This window comes from Oncorhynchus gorbuscha, linkage group LG04 (genome assembly GCF_021184085.1).
Source record: "Oncorhynchus gorbuscha isolate QuinsamMale2020 ecotype Even-year linkage group LG04, OgorEven_v1.0, whole genome shotgun sequence".
Classification (NCBI taxonomy): Eukaryota; Metazoa; Chordata; class Actinopteri; order Salmoniformes; family Salmonidae; genus Oncorhynchus; species Oncorhynchus gorbuscha.
Genome location: NC_060176.1, coordinates 14477540 through 14499955, shown reverse-complemented (window position 1 = coordinate 14499955; position 22416 = coordinate 14477540). Strand labels below are relative to the sequence as shown.

Here is a 22416-nt window from a genome sequence, read left to right as displayed (position 1 = left end):
AGAGGTCAGTGGGAGAGGCAGGAGCCAACAGTCAGTCAGTACATGGCAGTAGGGATTATGGATTTATAATCCTGCGGTTATGATTACAACTCATTTCATGTGACCTTGGTTTTGGTCACACTGACAGACAGTCACTGGCTGCAGCCACTTGTTTGATGACGCATCTTTGTCTCAGTTTCCTGGTTTCCTGGTTGATGGGATTCTATACCGAGTCCTCCACCCTTTCTGGCCTCTTTGTCATCATGTTCACAGACTTCAACACAGAGATTGTGGAGATAAACTCATGAACAAGGGATCATCAGCATCGAGGTCCATGCATTATTCATTTTGTCAGATTAGGAACTGAATTAGGATTTGTGTGATTTCCATGTTACATCAATAGTGGGGTTGAAAGAGTGGAGTTAGTGTTTCTTACAATAGTTATTTCCTACCCCTGCTGTTGCACTGTGATCAGAAATTCCATAAGGAATTCAATAGAAAAATATGCATAGAACATCTTGTCGATGACTGTTTGTTTTTTACTGTAGGCCCGTGTTCTTGTTATAAAGTACAATCTGTGTAGGCTTGAAAAATCCCAGGAACTTTCCCCAAATTCCCAGGTTTTTTAGAAATCCTGGGTGGAAGTTTCCGAAATTTCTGCTCATTCTCTCCTGATTTCAGAAATCTTTCAAACGGAATTTCTGAAAACCCCCGGAATTTTGGGAAAGTTAGCGTAATTTTGCAACCCTACACGTGTTTGTGTGTCCATCCCACATCCTGACTCTGGGTTGACTAATCTGCTCAGAGTGCCTGGCCAACTAATGTGTGCACTGGCTGCACTGTGGTGACTGTCCAATAGCCTCATCCATGTACTGTATGTGTATGTGACCACTTTGAGTCTGTTAGTATCCTCCCTGGTTTTTCCTTAATAGACTCTCAATCTGTGTATGTCCTCTGTTAACAGACCCCTCAACACAAAATGCTCTTCCAACCCCATAGTGCTAATGCCCCCTCTGGAAGCCTGCCATTTAGACAACAACAACACAACACGTACCAAAAATGGTTACTCTTGTCACTCTAGTCCTGTTCTATCCCCTGCAGACATTAAAAGCTTTGTGGTAGTGTTTTTAGATGTTTTTAGTGTTGAGCGGCATCCTGGAATGTGTTTGGATTGAGATCACAGTGGGAAAGCTAATTGCATTGTGTTGCTTTTGTTTCCTTTCATCTCTCCCTGTCATTATTGTTGTTCCTTGAAACCAATTGAGTTGTATTGTCATATTGCATTTGACTCTGTTACAGGCAATTTGTATATAGTACATGTTCTCATCGTAGCATTGGTTATGGAAGGCAAAATTACTCACATTTGACAAGCACACTTTGCATAACACCATCGTAGGTTGCCATCAGCTGAAAACATTGCAATGTCCGTTCTTACAAAATCAATAAAGATACAAAATATCTGAATAGCTAAATGCAGAGCAGGAAGTGAGAAGGCGGTCAGGGGCAACTTTTACCTTCAATAGGAAAAGTAAAAAAATCATTGTAGAATGTATTTTAAGAGATCTGTTTTTTCTACAGTGAAAATATTACAACAGCCACAAGGCTATTGAGAACCAAAGCAGCCATGACCGCAGTTGTTTAACATAGCAGTCAATCTATTTCCTGTAGTCTCAAAATTATGAAACATTTTGTTTTATGTAATACATTTTTATGTAAAAAATTATTTCTACTTCAAATGGAGCACACTTTGTTAAACTGCAGTGGGTAGTCTTAAACAAATCTACGTTGAAACAAAAGTATACACCTCACAGATGGTAACACACCGGTACCATGTCAGATAAAAAGTTTAAATGAACTACATTTTGAGTTTGCATCCCAATATTAGACTTTATATGCATCACAGAAACCTTTCTGATATAGAAACACAGGATTTTTGGTGTTCTTTTTTATCATGTTTATTAATTATGGATTTATGAAAATATGAATAATATTCCACCCATGAAGCCGCTAGAGGGCCATTTGGACATTTGACTGCAGGAAAGGGAAATAATGTCATTCAAATAAGTTGACTCACCCACATAAGTACACCTGGATGCACATACATTTTAAAGACATCCTCCAGAAATGTAGGAACGTTTACTGTTGAAAAGTGATATCCCTAGTATAAAAATAAAGTAAAGTGCAGACACAAAAGGGTAAAACATGTTTTGAGTAAAATTGTGTTTTTTTAGACACAACTGTAAACTTCAAGGAGTAGAACATTCAATGAGTTGGTCTGATGGGAACCTGTGATGTCATCGGCCTCCCCCTTGCTGTTACGACAAATGAGTGACAGAACAGACGAACAAGCCCGCACGAAACAGAAGCGGGCTGAACAAACTATATATAACCCCACCCTAACAACCAAACAAGAAACAGGTGAAACCAATCAGACAAAACCAAAGGAACACAGAACAACGGATCGGTGATAGCTAGTAGACCGGCGACGACGACCGCCGAGCACCACCCGAACAAGAAGGGGAGTCACCTTCGGTAATATTCGTGACACTTGCTTGAGCATCTCCAATCCAAAGTTAAATCTAGAATTTACTTCCTATTTCGCATCAAAGCCTCCTTCACTCAGGCTGCCAAACATACCCTCGTAAAACTGACTATCCTACCAATCCTTGACTTCGGTGATGTCACTTACAAAATAGCCTCCAACACTCTACTCAGAAAATTGGATGAATTCTATTTTTGTCTCATCAGATCACATGACCTTCTCCCATTCGTCCTCTGGATCATTCAGATGGTCATTGGAAAACTTCAGACAGGCCTGGACATGCGCTGACTTGAGCAGGGGGACCTTGCGTGCACGCTGCAGGATTTTAATCCATGACGGCGTAGTGTGTTACTATTGATTTTCTTTGAGACTGTGGTCCCAGCTCTCTTCAGGTCATTGACCAGGTTCTGCCGTGTAGTTCTGGGCTGATCCCTCACCTTCCTCATGATCATGATGCCCCACGAGGTGAGATCTTGCATGGAGCCCCAGACCGAGGGTGATTGACCGTCATCTTGAACTTCTTCCATTTTCTAATAATTGCCCCAACAGTTGTTGCCTTCTCACCAAGCTGCTTGCCTATTGTCCTGTAGCCCATCCCAGCCTTGTGCAGGTCTACAATTTTAGCCCGGATGTCCTTACACAGCTCTCTGGTCTTGGCCATTGTGGAGAGGTTGGAGTCTGTTTGATTGAGTGTGTGGACAGGGGTCTTTTATACAGGTAACGAGTGCAAACAGGTGCAGTTAATAGAGGTAATGAGTGGAGAACAGGAGGGCTTCTTAAAGAAAAACTAACAGGTCTGTGAGAGCCGGAATTCTATCTGGTTGGTAGGTGATCAAATACTTATGTCATGCAATAAAATGCAAATTAATTACTTAAAAATCATACAATGTGATTTTCTGAATTTTTGTTTTAGATTCCGTCTCTCACAGTTGAAGTGCACCTATGATAAAAATTACAGACCTCTACATGCTTTGTAAGTAGGAAAACCTGCAAAATCGGCAGTGTATCAAATACTGGTTCTCCCCACTATATAACACTCCAGTGTAAATTGCTAAATTGTAATTAAATCTCCACTATTGGCCTATTTATTGCCTATTGTGTTATTGACTGTACGTTTGTTTATCCCATGTGTAACTCTGTGTTGTCGTTTTTGCTTTGATATATCTTGACCAGGTCACAGTTGATAATGAGAACTTGTTCTTAACTGGCCAACCTAGTTAAATAAAGGTGAAATAAAATCAATTAAAATAGGAAAAATAGAGGAGCAGAAGAGAACAAAAGAGGAAGGGCCCACCCCACCACTGAAATGTCAATACTTACCTGGACCACCTATTGAGATGTGCCTTTTGTTTTGTAAACAGTGGCATGTATAAAAAAATTAACAAGAAAAAATAAATAAATAATGTATCTTTCATCTCTCTGTGTTTCATAATTTGTAGTGTAGGCTATCTATCTGATGCTGTCTGGTCCAAACAAATTTGACATTGTTGCCCCCCCGTAGCATTGAAGGCAGACATCTGGCCTCCCTTGACAAAAATAGTATACAGAATTTGCCAATCCACATTGAGCTGTACTGAGTGAGCTTAACTGTGAATGGTCCTGGCGCACCAAAAAAAAAGTGTCAAGGAAAGCCATCCCTCCTATCAAATCCCATTGAAATTAATTGACAGAAAAACTTTAATTGTTGCATCTTGTTGTGTTGTTGTCTTCCGGTGGCTAGCTAGCGGAACAACAGATTTGTACCTTGTCAGCTCAGGGGTTTGAACTTGCTACCTTCTGGTTACTAGTCCAACACTCTAACCACTAGGCTACCCTGCCGCCCCATTGCCCATAAATGGAAGTTAGGCTAGCGAGCAAGCACTGTAGCCAGGAAGCCTAGGACAACAACAAATAAAAGCATGTACTGTATGACAGTCATAGACTGTTTCGTCAACATGAAAGAGAGGAGGGTGGCATTGGCGTTTCTCTAGAAGTAGGGTGAGTCAACATGTTTCTCTACATGCACAAACGCGCACACACAAGCACAGAAATCAGAACCATGGACAGCCACATCATATTTAGCTTATGTTGATTGGACATAATTATTTTTGGTATCTTTTTGTTGTCATTGTATTAGACTAAGCAGAGGTGATTTGATGATGTTGAAATGTTGAAGTTGAAATTGTGCTGGAATAGTGGAGGCAGTTCCTGTTTTTCTTGCGACCTGCGATAGCTCTCGATGGTTCTAAATCAGTAGTTGTTTGCTTGACTATGCTGTAGCTCTGTTACTGTACATGCAATATGCTTTGTGGACTTCACTGGACAGAGGTTGCGATCCGGTTTTGTGAAAAAAGAAAGGTGTGGTTGAATTTATTCTGCCACTGTGTCTTCTTATTGTCTCGGCCTTTAGATCACAGTCGCAAGGCATATTAATTAACAGGTTATGGGGGAAGGGAGGGGCTTGGCTTCCCTAGTTATTTTACTCAAGGCACCGCTACGGGTTGTAATCAGGTGATAAATGAGGTGAAAAGCAGACTGGAGTGCCACTTTAAAACATGATTTTCATTGTTTAGGCTAATAGCTATGGCTTCTATCTGAGCACATGGCATGTGGTAATTGTCTGTAATTCACACCTCCCGTGTCGATGGCGATTATTAGCACAATACTCCCCCAAACATCCCTTTGTTCAATGAGCAATTTGAAGCCTTTTGCACTTAAGTCGGCAATGTCATTTTTGGTGGACAACTGTAACACTTTTTTTAACCCAGCGTGAACTGGCAGGAATTCACCATTTGTTGATGCAATTTTCCGACTTGGCAGCAGAACGCACCCAGATAGTGCTCCCACTGATTAGCAGCTCTTGATGAGTGACAGTTGGTCTCGCTTGGATGGGGGCGCATGCAGTGTGGTCTGCTGTAGATGGGTCAGGAGTGGGGAAGACTTTTGCTGCATTTACACAGGTAGCCCAATTCTGACCCCCCCCTAATTGCTCTCTGGACAAATCAGATCAGCTCTAAAAAAGATCTGATATGAGAATATCTGATGTGACCAATTAGCAGAAAAAAATATATCAGAACTGGCTGTGTAAGCACAGCCTTTTTGGTATTTTTGAGATGGCTGAGGAGTGGGTAAGATGGTTTTGTTGTCTGTAGATTGGTCAGGGGTGGGGGATATGGTTTGGTAATCTGTTAATGATTCAGGAGCTGGGAATATAATAATATATTCCATTTTAACATACACTTTTTTTCAAAGCAACTTACACTTACAGTAAGTCTAGTTATGCGTGCATTCCCCCATCTCAGAGCCTGTCTCGTTCTTCCAGCTCAGAGTCTGTCTCATTACCCTAGCTCAGAGTCTGTCGCATTACTCCATCTCAGAGCCTGTCTCATTCTCCCAGCTCACAGTCTGTCTCATTACCCTAGCTCAGAACCTGTTTCATTCACTCATCTCAGAGCCAATCTCATTCCCTTAGCTCATAGCCTGTTTCATTCACCCATCTCAGAGCCTGTCTCATTCCTCAAGCTCAGAGTCGGTCTCATTCCCCCAGCTCAGAGCCTGTCTCATTCCCCAAGCTCAGAGCCTGTCTCATTCCCTAAGCTCAGAGTCTGTCTCATTCCCTAAGCTCAGAACCTGTCTCATTCCCCAAGCTCAGAACCTGTCTCATTCCCCAAGCTCAGAACCTGTCTCATTCCCCAAGCTCAGAACCTGTCTCATTCCCCAAGCTCAGAACCTGTCTCCTTCCCTAAGCTCGGAACCTGTCTCATTCCCCAAGCTCAGAACCTGTCTCATTACTCCAGCTCAGAGTCTGTCTCATTACCCCAGCTCAGTCTGTCACCTTCCCTGAGCTCAGAACCAGTCTCATTCCCCAAGCTCAGAACCTGTCTCATTCCCCCAGCTCATAGCCTGTCTCATTACCCCAGCTCAGAGTCTGTCTCATTCCCTAGGCTCAGAACCTGTCTCATTCCCCAAGCTCAGAACCTGTCTCAATCCCTAAGCTCAGAACCTGTCTCATTCCCCAAGCTCAGAACCTGTCTCATTCCCCAAGCTTAGAACCTGTCTCATAGCCTGTCTCATTGCCCCAGCTCATAGCCTGTCTCATTCCCCCAACTCAGAGCCTGTTTCATTCATCCATCTCATAACCTGTCTCATTTCCCCAACTCAGAGTCTGCCTTGTTCACCCATCTTCCCCATTTCGACTACTCTAGGTTTAACTATATGGAACCATGTGGCTTGGGAGCAGTCTTGCCCACTCAAAATGAGAACTTTGAAATTATCAAAAACTATACAGGAGTTTTCTGTAGTGCAGAGTTATGGCGAGATGAGACATTGAGTTGCAACATGTGAAATTGACTGAAAATGTAGCAACATACTGATGGCTATTTGAACTTATACAACCAGGTTCATGAGGGTGATGGATTTCCTCTTGTCTCCATGTTGGTCTACTGTACTTCAAACCATCTACTCACCAATGGTCAGGTTGCTAACGAGTCGAAAAGTCTCTCAAACAGCCAAACAAAAGAACACATCAACAAAAAAGTCAAAATGATTGGCACGCTAATCATGTTCTGTCCCCTGCAGACATTTAAAGCTTTGTAGTTATGTTTTTTTAGCATTGAGGCATCCTGCTTTGTGTTGAAGTGGAGAAGGCAGTAGGGAAATGTAATTGCCTTGAGTTGTAGTGTGTTTACCAAACAGCACATCCCTCCCTCCTGAGGCTGGTCCCCTGTAGAGCAGGATGCATGGGGGGGTCTCTCTCTCTCTCAGCTCAGCTCAGCTCAGCTCAGCTCAGCTCAGCTCAGCTCAGCTCAGCTCAGCTCAGCTCAGCTCAGCTCAGCTCAGCTCAGCTCAGCTCAGCTCAGCTCAGCTCAGCTCAGCTCAGTAAACATAACAAGAGGGACAGTATTCCCCCAACCGTGTTGTAGTCACTACTGAAGCCTGTAGGTTTAACGTTATAGTGATGCAGCTAACCTGCGATATCATCTCAATGCTACTAATGGCTTATACAGTGCCTTGCAAAAGTATTCATCCCCCTTGGCATTTTTCCTATTTTGTTGTATTACAACCTGTAATTTAAATGTATTTTTATTTCGATTTCATGTAATGGACATACACAAAATAGTCTAAATTGGTTAAGTGAAATTAATATTTTTTTCAAACAATAAAAAAAAGGGGTGCGTGCATATGTATTCACCCCCTTTGCTTTGAAGCCCCTAAATAAGATTTGGTGCAAAGCTCCACAGCGGAAATTGGAATGTCTGTCCACAGGACCACTTTAAGCTGTACATTCCACAGAGCTGGGCTTTACGGAAGAGTTGCCAGAAAAAAAGCCGTTGCTTAAAGAAAAAAATAAGCAAACACATTTGGTGTTCGCCAAAAGTCATGTGGGAGACACCCCAAACATATGGAAGAAGGTACTCTGGTCAGATGAGACTACAATTGAGCTTTTTCGGCCATCAAGGAAAACACTATGTCTGGCGCAAACCCAACAATTTGCATCACCCCGAGAACATCATCCCCACAGTGAAGCATGGTGGTGACAGCATCATGCTGTGGGGATGTTTTTCATCGGCAGTGACTGGGAAACTTGTCAGAATTGAAGGGATGATGGATGGCGCTAAATACAGGGAAATTCTTGAAGGAAACCTGTTTGTCTTCCAGAGATTTGAGACTGGGACGGAGGTTCACCTTCCAGCAGGACAATGACCCTAAACATACTGCTAAAGCAACACTCAAGTGGTTTAAGGGGAAACATTTAAATGTCTTGGAATGGCTTAGTCAATTCCCAGACCTCAATCCAATTGAGAATCTGTGGTATGACTTAAAGATTGCTGTACACCAGCGGAACCCATCCAACTTCAAGGAGCAGGCTAGATGTGGCTAGATGTGCCAAGCTTATAGAGACATACCCCAAGAGACTTGCTGCTGTAATTTCTGAAAAATGTGGCTCTACAAAGTATTGGCTTTGGGGGGGTGAATAGTTATTCATGCTCATGTTTTCATTTTTTTATTATTTCCTGGTTGTTTCACAATAAAAAACATTGAGCATCTTCAAAGTGGTAGGCATGTTGTGTAAATCAATTGATACAACCCCCCCCCCCAATCCATTTTAATTCCAGTTTGAAAGGCAATAAAATATGAAAAATGACAAGGGGGTGAATACTTTCGCAAGCCACTGTAGCTGTGGGCTTGGTTTCAAATGCTCTTCTAAATGTCTCTTCAGAAAACATGAAATTGTTAGAAATTACATTCACCAAGGCATATTCCTACCAGCAGTGTGTATACTTTGCTTGTTTGTGCATACTGTATCTGTCTGTAGGTGGTTGTTGACCCATGTGTGCCACTGGATGTGGACAGGAGGCAGTGGACGGCGGGGTGCGTTGTCAAAACTCTGCAGACTGAGAGCCCATACATTTCCCTGTGACAGACGGAGGGCAATTAGGCAGCACAGCTCCGCTTATCAGGCATGCTGTCACTGTGGGAGGCTAGGCTGGCCATGGGCCTGAGCTCCAGAGTACTGCCACTCTGCCAGCCTGACCCACCCTGCCAATCCCAGCAGGGAGAGCCCGAGCCGGGCCATGCGGTGGAGACCTAGGTCACACCCAGACCCTGGAGGACAGGCAAATTAGCTTGGTCAGGATATAAAAAGGGGAGAGCAAACCTACACAAAGGCACACACATACAGCATATGTTTACTATTCTTATGGGGACCAAAAAATGTACTTTCATTTAAAATCCTTACCCCAAACCTAACCCTAACTCCTAACCCTAAACCTAACCCCTAACCGTAATGCTAAACCTAATTGTAATCCTAACCCTAAATCTAAAATAGCCTGTGTCCTCATGGGGACCTGAGAATTTTCCTTGTTTTGCTATCCTTGTGGGGATTTTGGGGATTTTCCAGTACCCACAAGGATAATAATACAAGCCCACCACACACACAAAGATGCACACTCCCCCATTACATCTCTCTCTCTGCAGCCGGCTCAGTCACGCTCTAGTCCCCTCTCCCATCTGTCCATGTTAGAATGGCCTCTCTTCTCTGAACCACCATCCCCTCTCACACGCCATGAAGGGAGAGGTGCTCTGGCATGTGCAATAATCAAGATGGCTCCGGTATAATTGAGCCGTGGGGACGGTGTGTGAATGTTGTGTGTGTGTGTGCAAATATGTGTGCAAGTCGGAATGACCAGTGCCATGTGTCTCAACGCCAGTAAGCTAATGTGCTGTGACAAGAGTCTCTTGATGTACAGACGTGTGTTTCTGATGCTGGTTGGCGCCAACACAGACACAGTTAGTGTCCGTGTGTAGCTAAACAGCCTGGGTGACAGTATGTTTCTGCCAACCACTGTCGTTTTTCATGCCACATGACGGAAACAACAAAAGTCAATTGATAGAGTAAAAACAGAAAAGATATGGTTGGTTAAAGCAAGTTACGGAGCAAGTTATGCCATACTGTGCCATGCCTTTTCACACCTGACCATGGTTGTGTTGTTCTTTACAGACATTAGCATGAGTGGAGAGCTGAAGTCCAGCCGTTCCAGGACCAGCAGCAAGAGACCCAGCAGCAATCCATACGGGTGAGTCTCATATCAGTTTATACACTTTCACATGACTTTAAACTGCTAACCTGCGTGTCACACACACACACACACACTCTTCTCTCTGTTATGTGTGCCCTACAGCAGAAAACCCTGTTGCCGTGGTAAATATCCCACCTCGTGATGGGTTGTGGGTAATGAAATAAGGTTGTTGCTGGGTGTGTTTCCCCCTGCTGAGAAATGGGGATAAACCAGAGAAACACACACACACACACACACACATTATTTATACTATATAATAATTTATACCATGGCATTGTTGAATACTCGTTTCTGATTGGCTTGAAGGACATTCTAGAGCGTGCATTATAAAGCACAGTATATTTGCACGGTAGAATTCAATGGCTTTAGTTCAATCTTATATGTTCTATATTTGAGTTGCATTTGAAAGCAAAAGTCGCATTGAAAACATTATTGGCATTATTAATTTTGATTTTCCTAATAGCAAGCTAGAACTGATGGTTTTGTTGTATCAGAATTTGGGGTGAGCTGTTGTAACTTCTCAAGGAACAGTTTCTGTTTTGAACTGTGATGTTATGCCTTGTGTAGACTCCTGTTATGTCGACACCCCAACACAAGGCCATTGTGTTCTGGAACTGTTGCTCTTAGAAAAGATCTGTTGCGTAAACAGTATGATTGTATTATGACCTCTCAATATATAAGGGGCATGAAACCATTTATTCTTTGAGTTGTTCCCTGTGGAATCAGAGATAGATCTCCCATGCAGCTGCTTGATTGAAGATATTTCTGTTATACAATTAAATGGTCTCTTCCTTAATCTTTGGATCAAATTTTCTACAGCAGTTTAGTTAGCTAAACTAGCAAGTCTGTTTGGTTGGTTACCAAGGCAACTACTGTAGCTATCTAGTAAACTTGTTACCTACTGCAGTGGAGGTTGAACATATTTATACCTGCAAATTAACACATCTTTAGCAGCACATGTGTTAAACTATAGTCATGGTATAAAAGGGATCATCAATGTGGGGCTCTATACTAAGGTGCCTAGATTTCTGAAATTAAAACCGGGGACATTTCCAGTTCAGGGGTCAATATATAATTAAAATATCCAATGTTATTATCTATGAAATAAAAAAGGGGGACAATTCCGGTTTCATGTATTTAGTCTAACAGGCCCACTGTGATAGAGAAAACAACTGCTACAGAAACACTACAGACAAGACAGAACAGTCAGATGTGAACAGCCATTCAGTGGTCCTGTAGTCTGGGTAGAATAAGAGCAGAAGAGAACATGAGCAAAATTGAAGAAAAAAAACAGACAATAGTATATGTGAAATACTTAACAACGTAATAAAGAAATAAGATGATGATGAGATTGGTAACTACATTAATATACTTATTCCAACCTAATCTGTATATTTCTCAGAAGAATGTATCTTCTTCAGGATTACTCTGTCATTGGCCAGCTCCTCCATGGACTCCTGGCAGGGGAGGTTGAAGTTTGTCTTCACAATAAGCACGGCCTTATTGTGAACCTATTTCTTGCTGCTGTCCATATATCATTCATTTGGGAGAACATTCTCTCGACTGGTGCATTACTTCCAGGTAAGCACATGACAACAGACGCTAATCTAGCCAGGTTAGTGTGTGGGATGTCGTTCTCTTTGAAGTGGGTAACCACCGTGCTCCATCTCTGACTAAGCGGTGTCTCAGATGTTTTCCATTCTTCAAGCGATCCCCCCTTTAGGAACTCTTGCAGGCCAGTAACCTCGTCAAACAATGCATCCTCATTGATGGTCACATTGGGGCATTTTTCCTGCAGTGTGACTGCTGCCTTCTGGATCTCTTCACGCTGAGGTTGCCTTTTTAAAAGGAGACCATGTAAATATTTTAGATTATCTGTGTGCTTTCCCCATGCTTGCAAGTAGTTCACAGCCATAGTGAAGAATTATTGGGATGTTTTGAGAAAGCTCTCTATAGACATTGCTCCATTTTCCTCTAGCTCTCTCAGGAGTCCTCTGACCAAAACTGGAATGAAGTTGCCATCATGTCTTGCAGTCGTCATCACGTCTTGCAGTCAATTTTGCCTCAATGTTTCTCAGAATTGCAGCTGACTCCACAGCACACAGCGGTCCTGGCCTTCAAGCATCTTGATCGTGTCACTGAATACAGTCAAGTTTCCATGGACAAAGGCCAGCCAAAGTTCAGTCAGTGGGATCTTCGAACATTGTTCGCAGGACAAACGGGCATTTGTCTTCAGAAATAAAAAAGGATTTCAATGGCACATACCTTTTCAGCACTCTTTCTAGAGCAGGGAGCATGGAGCATGGACAGACAGCGAACATTGTTGTGTCCTAAAATGTTATGGTACTCCTGGCCAACAAAATCACAAAAGCTCTTCAGTCTTTCTACTCTGACGGTGAAAATATGAAATATCCAAATATCTTTGTGAGCAGGTAATCAACATCAAGGGGAATCATATCCAAAGCTGTTCTGGACGTGTTATGAATGATGTGGGCAGGACAACCTAAGACAATGACCTCCCGCTGCAGAGCATTTTTAACTTTGGTATGGACATGGACCCTCCCCAGCCTATTCAGTCCTCCAAAGTTGGTATTTGTGTTGTTGGCAGAGAATGGTGGTCATTTTTGGATGACCACCAGGACCTCAGCTGCAATTTCCTCTGCTGTTTCTCCTTTCAATTGAACAAAATCAAGCAGTTTTGTTTCCACAGATGTGCTGCCATCATATATCTTACAATATCTGACTACTACTGGCAGCAGCTTTACATGTCCATGATTGGACGCATCAATGGACAGGGACACAAATTCAACCTGATCTAGGTCCTGTTTTACCAATGTAGTTGCCCATGGTGCTAACAAGTTACTCACTATGGCTTCACATTTTGTCCTAGCACATGGTGCTAACACGTTACTCACTATGGCTTCACCTTTTGTCCTAGCACATGGTGCTAACACGTTACTCACTATGGCTTCACCTTTTGTCCTAGCACATGGTGCTAACACGTTACTCACTATGGCTTCACCTTTTGTCCTAGCACATGGTGCTAACAAGTTACTCACTATGGCTTCACCTTTTGTCCTAGCACATGGTGCTAACAAGTTACTCACTATGGCTTCACCTTTTGTCCTAGCACATGGTGCTAACAAGTTACTCACTATGGCTTCACATTTTGTCCTAGCACATGGTGCTAACACGTTACTCACTATGGCTTCACCTTTTGTCCTAGCACATGGTGCTAACACGTTACTCACTATGGCTTCACCTTTTGTCCTAGCACATGGTGCTAACAAGTTACTCACTATGGCTTCACATTTTGTCCTAGCACATGGTGCTAACACGTTACTCACTATGGCTTCACCTTTTGTCCTAGCACATGGTGCTAACACGTTACTCACTATGGCTTCACCTTTTGTCCTAGCACATGGTGCTAACACGTTACTCACTATGGCTTCACCTTTTGTCCTAACACATGGTGCTAACACGTTACTCACTATGGCTTCACCTTTTGTCCTAGCACATGGTGCTAACACGTTACTCACTATGGCTTCACATTTTGTCCTAGCACATGGTGCTAACACGTTACTCACTATGGCTTCACCTTTTGTCCTAACACATGTAAACTTTGGCTCATAAAGCTTCCGTGTCAGTTGTGCTGTGCAGTCCATAGATCTGTAACTATGATTGTGTCACATAGTGTGGTATGCAAAGACACCCTCCTGCACACCCAAATCATATTCTTCTTGGGAAGGCTCTACCATCTTAAAAGCGTCTGCTAAAATGGCATATATTATTATATATTATTATATTATTATATTATTATTATATTATTATTATATTATTATTATTATATTATTATTATTATTATATTATTATTATATTATTATATATTATTATATAATTATTATATTATTATATTATTATTATTATATTATTATTATTATTATTATTATATTATTGAAGAATGTGGTGACAGAGGGCATACCAACATGGGCAATCAGAGAGGCTTTATGCTTTTTGGTCTGTTGATGTTCTACCACTGCTGTTCTTCCCCCTCTGCCAATTGAAAAAGAGGACCTACAAAGGGTGCAGTTAACCATTCTATCGTCTTGACCTGAGCGTATAAATGGAAATTCTCTCATCATGTTGTCATTAAAATGGCATTTCCGTTTCTTGGAAAGAGCCATTGTACCTCCTCTGTGTTCTTCACTCTCCCTGTGTCACTCTTCTTACTCTCTTTTTCTTCTCCTCCAATCTTTCTCCTCTTTTCTTCACTCGTCTTCTTGCTCTTTCTTCCTTTCCTTCTCTTTACCTTTCCACCTCACTCTTCCACACTCTCCTCGCTTCACACTTTTTACTCCCTTCCTTTTTCCTTTTCCAAGCTTTAATAATAAATAGTACACTATTAGATACAATACTTTGGATTCCCATTGCTTGTCTCATTTTTGTATTTTATCTCAAAAACATTGTTTGCAATAATAAATTGGCAGGCTCTGTAATCATATCTTTACCTTCCCTCCTCTATCTCTTTCACTCTTCTTCCTATCCAGTCTTCATCCTCTCCACTCTAACAGAAAACATTATGCTAATGTTATCCATGAACATTTCTACATATATTTTCACACCACTTATAATACCAAACCATTAAAATTGTAATCTACAAATAAATATTCTCAGAATTATGCATTAATTTAATATAATCATATTTTCAAAATAGCCCGTCCACTGCATGTTTACATGTGAACGTTTTTTTAACCTAGCTACCATGAAAGTAGCTAGCTAACCTAGCTAGATAACGTTAACTTAGTCGACATAGCTAATGTTAGCTAGCATAACCTATGCCTTATAAAGCAGATCATCTATCTATATAATAAATTGTGACATTATAACATCATTAGCTAGTATCTCAAACAATTGTAACTTACCTGGCTTGAACAGAGGTTTGTGGTGATGTTATAGATTCACTTGACACTTGCAGGCTTCTGGCAAAGTTTTCCACAGCAGTTTTCTCTAAAACTATCGCGAGCATGTAGTTAGTAGAAGAAGAGTGAATGAAGCTATTATAGGGAGCAGCCCCCTCTGCTGGACAAAACAAGCACAACGCCACCAATAATGGGGACTGTCCCCGGAAAACAGGGACGTCTGGTCACCCTACTCTATGCGTTCTCTGGAAAATAATGCAACTCTGTTTAAGGTCAGTTCCACTCCGCTAACACATTGTGGAGCACACCTTCCACGTCATTCATTATTTTCCATAGAACGCATAGCCCCTCATTGATTATCCCTTACATACTGTGTGTTCTATCTGGGCTGTCTTAGTCAATGTTTTAATCAATCTGTTGATAAAGTGCATGCATGGGATTGGATCTGATTATTGTTAACGGTTAGCCATTGGATAGGCAGCCCTGCAGCTACACCAGAGTTACTGTGCTGAGATAGCTGGAGGAATATATGTCATATCAGGACAGCAACACTATACATTCATGGTCAACACTATACATTCATGGTCAACACTATACATTCATGGTCAACACTATACATTCATGGTCAACACTATACATTCATGGTCAACACTATACATTCATGGTCAACACTATACATTCATGGTCAACACTATACATTCATGGTCAACACTATACATTCATGGTCAACACTATACATTCATGGTCAACACTATACATTCATGGTCAACACTATACATTCATGGTCAACACTATACATTCATGTAGCAGAATGTTGTTTTCTCTTTTTAAAACTGTGGTGATGCCAGTATGGTATGGTGATGCCAGAATGGTATGGTGATGCCAGTATTCCCTGTCCATCCCGGAGAGCTCCAGGGATCACCCCAAGGACGGGAATCACCCTGGTGTATCGTATGTGGTTATAGCAGGAATGTTCCGCCCACACCCTGCCCTTCAGGTGCCTTTAATCTGCATCACACCTCCCTCTTTCTGCTCTCTACCACACCGTCTCTGTCTGACCAGCCCTGTCCCCTAACCCCTAACCCTAGATTCAAGTCCACATCTCAGGTCAACCCTAGCCTCAACCACCACTCTAACCGTAACCCTAGCTTCATGTCCACATCCTGGTAAAACCCTAACCCTCAACCCGCTGTTCCCTCATACCAAAGGAACCCCTTTTCTTTCCACGCCCACCCCCTCCCACACTACCCCAGTCCCCTCCCTCTGCACCCGTCACCCTCACCTCTCTCCAACAGAGTGGTCTCCACTGATGTAGGACATGTAACACACACCTGAGATAACAGACATAGATATGGCTTTGAACACAGCACAGGCACACTTCAGTGATGGAATGTAGAAGAGAGTAAGATAACAGAGAGACACCTGACATTCAAGCAGGCAGCATTCCCACCATGACACAGCTCATACATGTAGTCCAGTGTGACTATAAATAGACATCAAACACCTAGCAGAAATAGATACACCTGGCAGTTCAGATAAGTAGCAATGGACTTCAAACACCTAGCAACACACCTGACCACACACATCACGTCATATTATAGCTTCTCTCTTCTCTCTCTGTCTCTCTCTCTCTTCTCTCTCCGGCTCTCTCTGGCTCTCTCTCTCCTCTCTCTGGCTCTCGCGCTCGTCTCTCTCTTCTCTCTCTGGCTCTCTCTCTTCTCTCTCTGGCTCTCGCTCTCTCTTATCTCTCTCTCTCTTATCTCTCTGTCTCTCTCTCTTATCTCTCTGTCTCTCTCTCTCTTCTCTCTCTGGCTCTCTCTCTCTTCTCTCTCTGGCTCTCTCTCTTCTCTCTCTGGCTCTCTCTCTCTCTTATCTCTCTCTCTCTTATCTCTCTGTCTCTCTCTCTCTTATCTCTCTGTCTCTCTCTCTCTTCTCTCTCTGGCTCTCTCTCTCTCATCTGTCTCACTGAAGACGGTGCTCTTGGATGACCCTGACAGTGGATGGGTTTTGTCATCGTTTGTTTCCTCCAGGACTGCAGGCGGTGACAGGGGCTGTGTGGCTCTGCGTGGCCCAGCTGTGGGATGAGGAATGGGGGCACAGTTTCACACTGTTTGGGGCAGAGATACAGCTGCCATTGCACGTTCGCTCCAGTGCACCGCTACAAAAGCTCACGTTACTGTTTGTCCTGCACACAGAGACTCAGGTGCTATGAAAAGCCAACCGTCTCTCTCACGCTCTACACACATATGCTTGTACACACACACACACACACACACACACACACACACACACACACACACACACACACACACACACACACACACACACACACACACACACACACACACACACGCACGCACGCACGCACGCACACACACACACACACACACACACACACACACACACGTCACACATGCACACACATTCCCATGGCACACCGAGCTGGAAGTTTGAGGCAGCGCAGGGAGCATGTAAGCAGTAAATTATTGTATGAGCAAACAGCTCTTCTCTCTAATTGTGCTTTTATGGAACAGCAGATGATTTAGTTAGTGAGTTTATAAAGGCTGAGGGATGTGGAGAGTATAATAAGACATCTCTGTAGTTCAGAGCCCTGAATCACTAGGATGAAACAACTGCCCAGGGGAGTGAAGACTAACTACACTCCTTCTGTTTTGCATAAAGCCACAAATGTTATTACCTCTCCCTACTGGAAATTCACAAAATGAGCACATTGCATTTGCCATTCTAACATGTTCCATGGCATGTAAAATGACTTGATAATCTGTTTCCAATACATTTGTAACATATTTAGGAAACAAAAATGCTCCAAACTATAGCTTTTCATGTGTTTGGGAAAGCAAAGATGAGTGGAATCAGTTTGTATTACAATCACATTTGTTATTGTGTAATTATTGTACATGCTACACGTTTTAACATGGACATTTACAGTAATAATTCCCTGCCTTTTCATCTGAGGGAGTCACTGCAACTCTAAACCCTCCACACTCATCAGCACTGTTCTGTGGCCATGTAAGCATTCACTTGTAAATATAAAGGTCCAGCTTGGACCCTGAAATTACACCGGCCATTACTGTCTGCTCCATTTTCCCTCAGTGGGGAGAATGAGATGAGGCAGGAGAGGAGGGTCTGACTGAACACAGGGCAGTGTGTGCTAGGCATCTGGTCTTGTGTATTTTCCATTCCTCTAATGTGGCATCATCTGTTTTCATTACTGGGGGGGCTGGCGATTGGATGGGGAGTAATAATAGATCAGATCCATCTGTCACAGGATCAGAAATGGAAAGGGGGTCAGGGGGGTGGGCGCAAGGGTGGAATAGGGGCATGGACTATCTGCAGCTGCTGGGGCCGATGGCACGCACCACACTTCACTTCCCTATTAGACTGGCTGGTTAGGGCCAGAGCCAGAGCCCTAACCAGCCACCGGGGCACGGGGTGGGAGGATACCATGGAGGATTAGCGAGTGTGTTATTTGGGGAAGAGGGTGGTCACTCTTGGCAAACAAAAGTGCTGTAGAGGGGGCAGAGGAGGGTAGGAGTGTGGTGGGTATAATATAATATCTAGTGTGGTATTCGGGAGGTGAGGGTGGTCACTCCCAGAATGAGAGAGAATAAAACCTTTAGTGTAATGAGGTGTCACATAGCTTTGGGTCATGTTACTGTTCAGCCCAGGCCGGGCATCCAGGTGACAGTCTGATTAATAAAGTGGTGACAGGCTCTTATAGAGGCACCCAGGTGTGGAGGCTCCATCTCCCTGCAGTGACTCTGGCTGCATGGGCAACCCAGCCAAGGGCACCGCACTGGGCTACGGCTCATGACCTCAGCTCCCTTTCCTGGTGGTCCACAAGCCAGGGGTATAAGGTTAGTCTCTGGGATTTGTTGGCTCACTTCTTCTCTCCCTGTGCTTGTCTAGATAAAGTATGGTCCTGACTGCTAACAGGGTCAGGTCAATAGGTAAATGAGGCCTCTGTGAGGTCAGACAAGTAAACCATAAAAGGTCAACCAAACATTGTACACTCCTCTTCTCAAACACTCGTCTTCCTCCTCCTCTGTTCCATAAATGCAGCCTTCCTGCTGTACAGTGTTCCACATCCTTAGGCTGAGTGTAAAGGTCAGTGCTATCTACAGTAACAGTCCCAGTCAGTGTTGTGGGCTCCAGAGCTGGTGTGGAGATAAGGTCAGGGTCCAGATAGAGATAAGGTCAGGGTCTAGTTAGAGATAAGGTCAGGGTCTAGATAGAGATAAGGTCAGGGTCTAAATAGAGATAAGGTCAGGGTCTAGTTAGAGATAAGGTCTAGTTAGAGATCAGGTCTAGTTAGAGATAAGGTCTAGTTAGAGATAAGGTCAGGGTCTAGATAGAGATAAGGTCAGGGTCTAGTTAGAGATAAGGTCAGGGTCTAGTTGGAGATAAGGTCAGGGTCTAGTTAGAGATAAGGTCAGGGTCTAGATAGAGATAAGGTCAGGGTCTAGTTAGAGATAAGGTCTAGTTAGAGACAATGTCAGGGTCTAGTTGGAGACAATGTCAGGGTCTAGTTGGAGATACAGTCATGGTCTAGTTAGAGATAAGGTCAGGGTCTAGTTAGAGATAAGGTCTAGTTATAGACAATGTCAGGGTATAGTTGGAGATAAGGTCTAGTTAGACATAAGGTCAGGGTCAAGTTAGAGATAAGGTCAGGGTCTAGTTAGAGATAAGGTCTAGTTAGAGATAAGGTCAGGGTCTAGTTGGAGATAAGGCCAGAGTCTAGTTAGAGATAAGGTCAGGGTCTAGTTGGAGATAAGCTCAGGGTCTAGTCGTAGATAAGGTCAGGGTCTAGTTGTAGATAAGGTCAGGGTCGAGTTGGAGATAAGCTCAGGGTCTAGATAGAGATAAGGTCAGGGTCTAAATAGAGATACGGTCAGGGTCTAGTTAGAGATAAGGTCAGGGTCTAGTTAGAGATAAGGTCTAGTTAGAGACAATGTCAGGGTCTAGTTGGAGATAAGGTCAGTGTCTAGTTGGAGATAAGGTCATGGTCTATTTAGAGATAAGGTCAGGGTATAGTTAGAGATCAGGTCTAGTTAGAGACAATGTCAAGGTCTAGTTGGAGATAAGGTCAGGGTCTAGTTAGAGATAAGGTCAGGGTCTAGTTAGAGATAAGGTCAGGGTCTAGTTGGAGATAAGGTCAGGGTCTAGGTAGAGATAAGGTCAGGGTCTAGTTGGAGATAAGGTCAGGGTCTAGTTAGAGATAAGGTCAGGGTCTAGTTGGAGATAAGGCCAGGGTCTAGTTGGAGAAAAGTCAGGGTCTAGTTGGAGATAAGGTCAGGGTCTAGTTGGAGATAAGGTCAGGGTCTAGTTGGAGATAGTTGGAGATAAGGTCAGGGTCTAGTTGGAGATAAGGTCAGGGTCTAGTTGGAGATAAGGTCAGGGAAGAGATAGATAGGGAAGGAGGTTTCCATATGGTAATAACACTGGCCACTGGGCCAGAGAGGAGAGACAAAAGTAAAGGGATGGATGGGGTGAATGGATGGTGGGGTTGTAGGATGCAGAGATGGATGGGATGTATTGGTGGAGGGATGGAGGAGTGCATATGGGGTGAAGGGATGGAAGGATAAAGAGATGGAGATGGGTCTGCCCTGGGCCTGATGACTAGAATCAGCTTCCTATTTCGCAACAAAGCCTCCTTCACTCAAGCTGCCAAACATACCCTCGTAAAACTGACTATGCTACCGATCCTTGACTTCGGCGATGTCATTTACAAAATAGCCTCCAACACTCTACTCAGCAAATTGGATGCAGTCTATCACAGTGCCCTCCGTTTTGTCACCAAATCCCCATATACTACCCACCACTGCGACCTGTATGCTCTCATTGGCTGGTCCTCGCTACATATTCGTTACCAAACCCACTGGCTCCAGGTCATCTATAAGTCTTTGATATGTAAAGCTCCGCCTTATCTCAGCTCACTGGTCACCATAGCAGCACCCACCCGTAGCACTTGCTCCAGCAGGTATATTTCACTGGACAACATTCCCTTTGTCTGCCTTTCCTTCCAGTTCTCTGCTGCCAATGGCTGGAACGAATTGCAAAAATCACTGAAGTTGGAGACTTATATCTCGCTCACTAACTTTAAGCGTCAGCTGTCAGAGCAGCTTACCGATCGCTGCAGCTGTACATAGCCCATCTGTAAATAGCCCATCCAACCAACTACCTACCTCATCCCATATTTGTTTTTGTTTTTCTGCTCTTTTGCACACCAGTATCTCCACTTGCACATCCTCATCTGCACATCTATCACCCCAGTGTTAATTGCTAAATTGTAATTACTTCGCCACACGATTTATCTTCTTACTTTCTTACTTCATTTTCACACTGTATACAGATTTTTCTATTATGTTATTGACTGTATGTTTGTTTATCCCATGTGTAACTCTGTGTTGTGGTTCTGACGCACTACTTTGCTTTATCTTGGCCAGGTCGCAGTTGTAAATGAGAACTTGTTCTCATCTGGTCTACCTGGTTAAATCAAAACATTTTTAAAAATTGTGTGGAGATACGTTCAGAATCCATTGGGGGTGACAGGCTAGGAGGTTGGCTGACCATGGTCACTTGTCTGGGGATAATGGACCTGGCCTATGCTATATGTGTGTGTGTGTTTCCTTGTGTGTGTGTGGTTGTGTGTTTGTGAGGCCAGGGGTGTATCCATTCGTATTCTCTGTGGTCTGTGTGTGTGTACATTACCAAGCCAGATGAGTTATCTGTGGTGGCCTAAAGCTTCACTCCACAGGAGCTGGCCCTGAGCTAATGGAGTCATTCCTACCCCTACTGCTCCTCAGTCTGCCTGACACACACATACACACCCCGGGAGAGGGGGGAGAGGAGAGAAAGGGGAGAGGAGAGGTAGAGAGTTACAGAGTATGGGAAGTGGAGATGGAAATGAGAGATTCTACTGTCACGAGAGAGAGAGAGAGAGAGAGAGAGAGAGAGAGAGAGAGAGAGAGAGAGAGAGAGAGAGAGAGAGAGAGAGAGAGAGAGAGAGAGAGAGAGAGAGAGAGATGAGAGGGAAGAGCAATGTAGGAAAGGACCTAGAGTGATGGAGGATGAGAAAAAGATAGAGCAGAAGGGAGGGAGAGAGGGATGAGGAGAAAGGCGGGAGTGTGACGGGAGGTAAAGAAAGCAAGTAAGGGAGAGAGAGAGAGAGAGCTGTGTGCCGTTTGCCCCCTGGCGTGAACAATCCATCTCAAATTGATCTCCCAGCTCGGCCCAGCAGGGCATTCCGAATCAATCTCAAATTGATCTCTGTGCCAGAGGTCTGGAAAACTAGCAGCGGAGCTTATCAGAAATATAGTAGTGCTGGGAGGATCTGACAGAGAAACTTATCACACTGCACAACAGGAAATGGGCTCTGAAGCCCCAGGGCGGCAAG

At 43.5% G+C, this 22416-nt stretch overlaps 1 protein-coding gene across 2 annotated transcripts in view; it reads left to right on the top strand.

Annotated features, from left to right (window-relative positions):
- The window catches only part of LOC124033699 (RNA-binding Raly-like protein), a 79879-nt gene that overhangs the window by 5491 nt on the left and 51972 nt on the right, over window positions 1-22416 (top strand). For both annotated transcript variants that reach the window (XM_046345890.1, XM_046345889.1), the window contains exon 2: window positions 10002-10077. In XM_046345890.1, the coding sequence (XP_046201846.1) occupies window positions 10002-10077 (76 nt within the window). The remainder of the gene's footprint in view (window positions 1-10001; window positions 10078-22416) is intronic.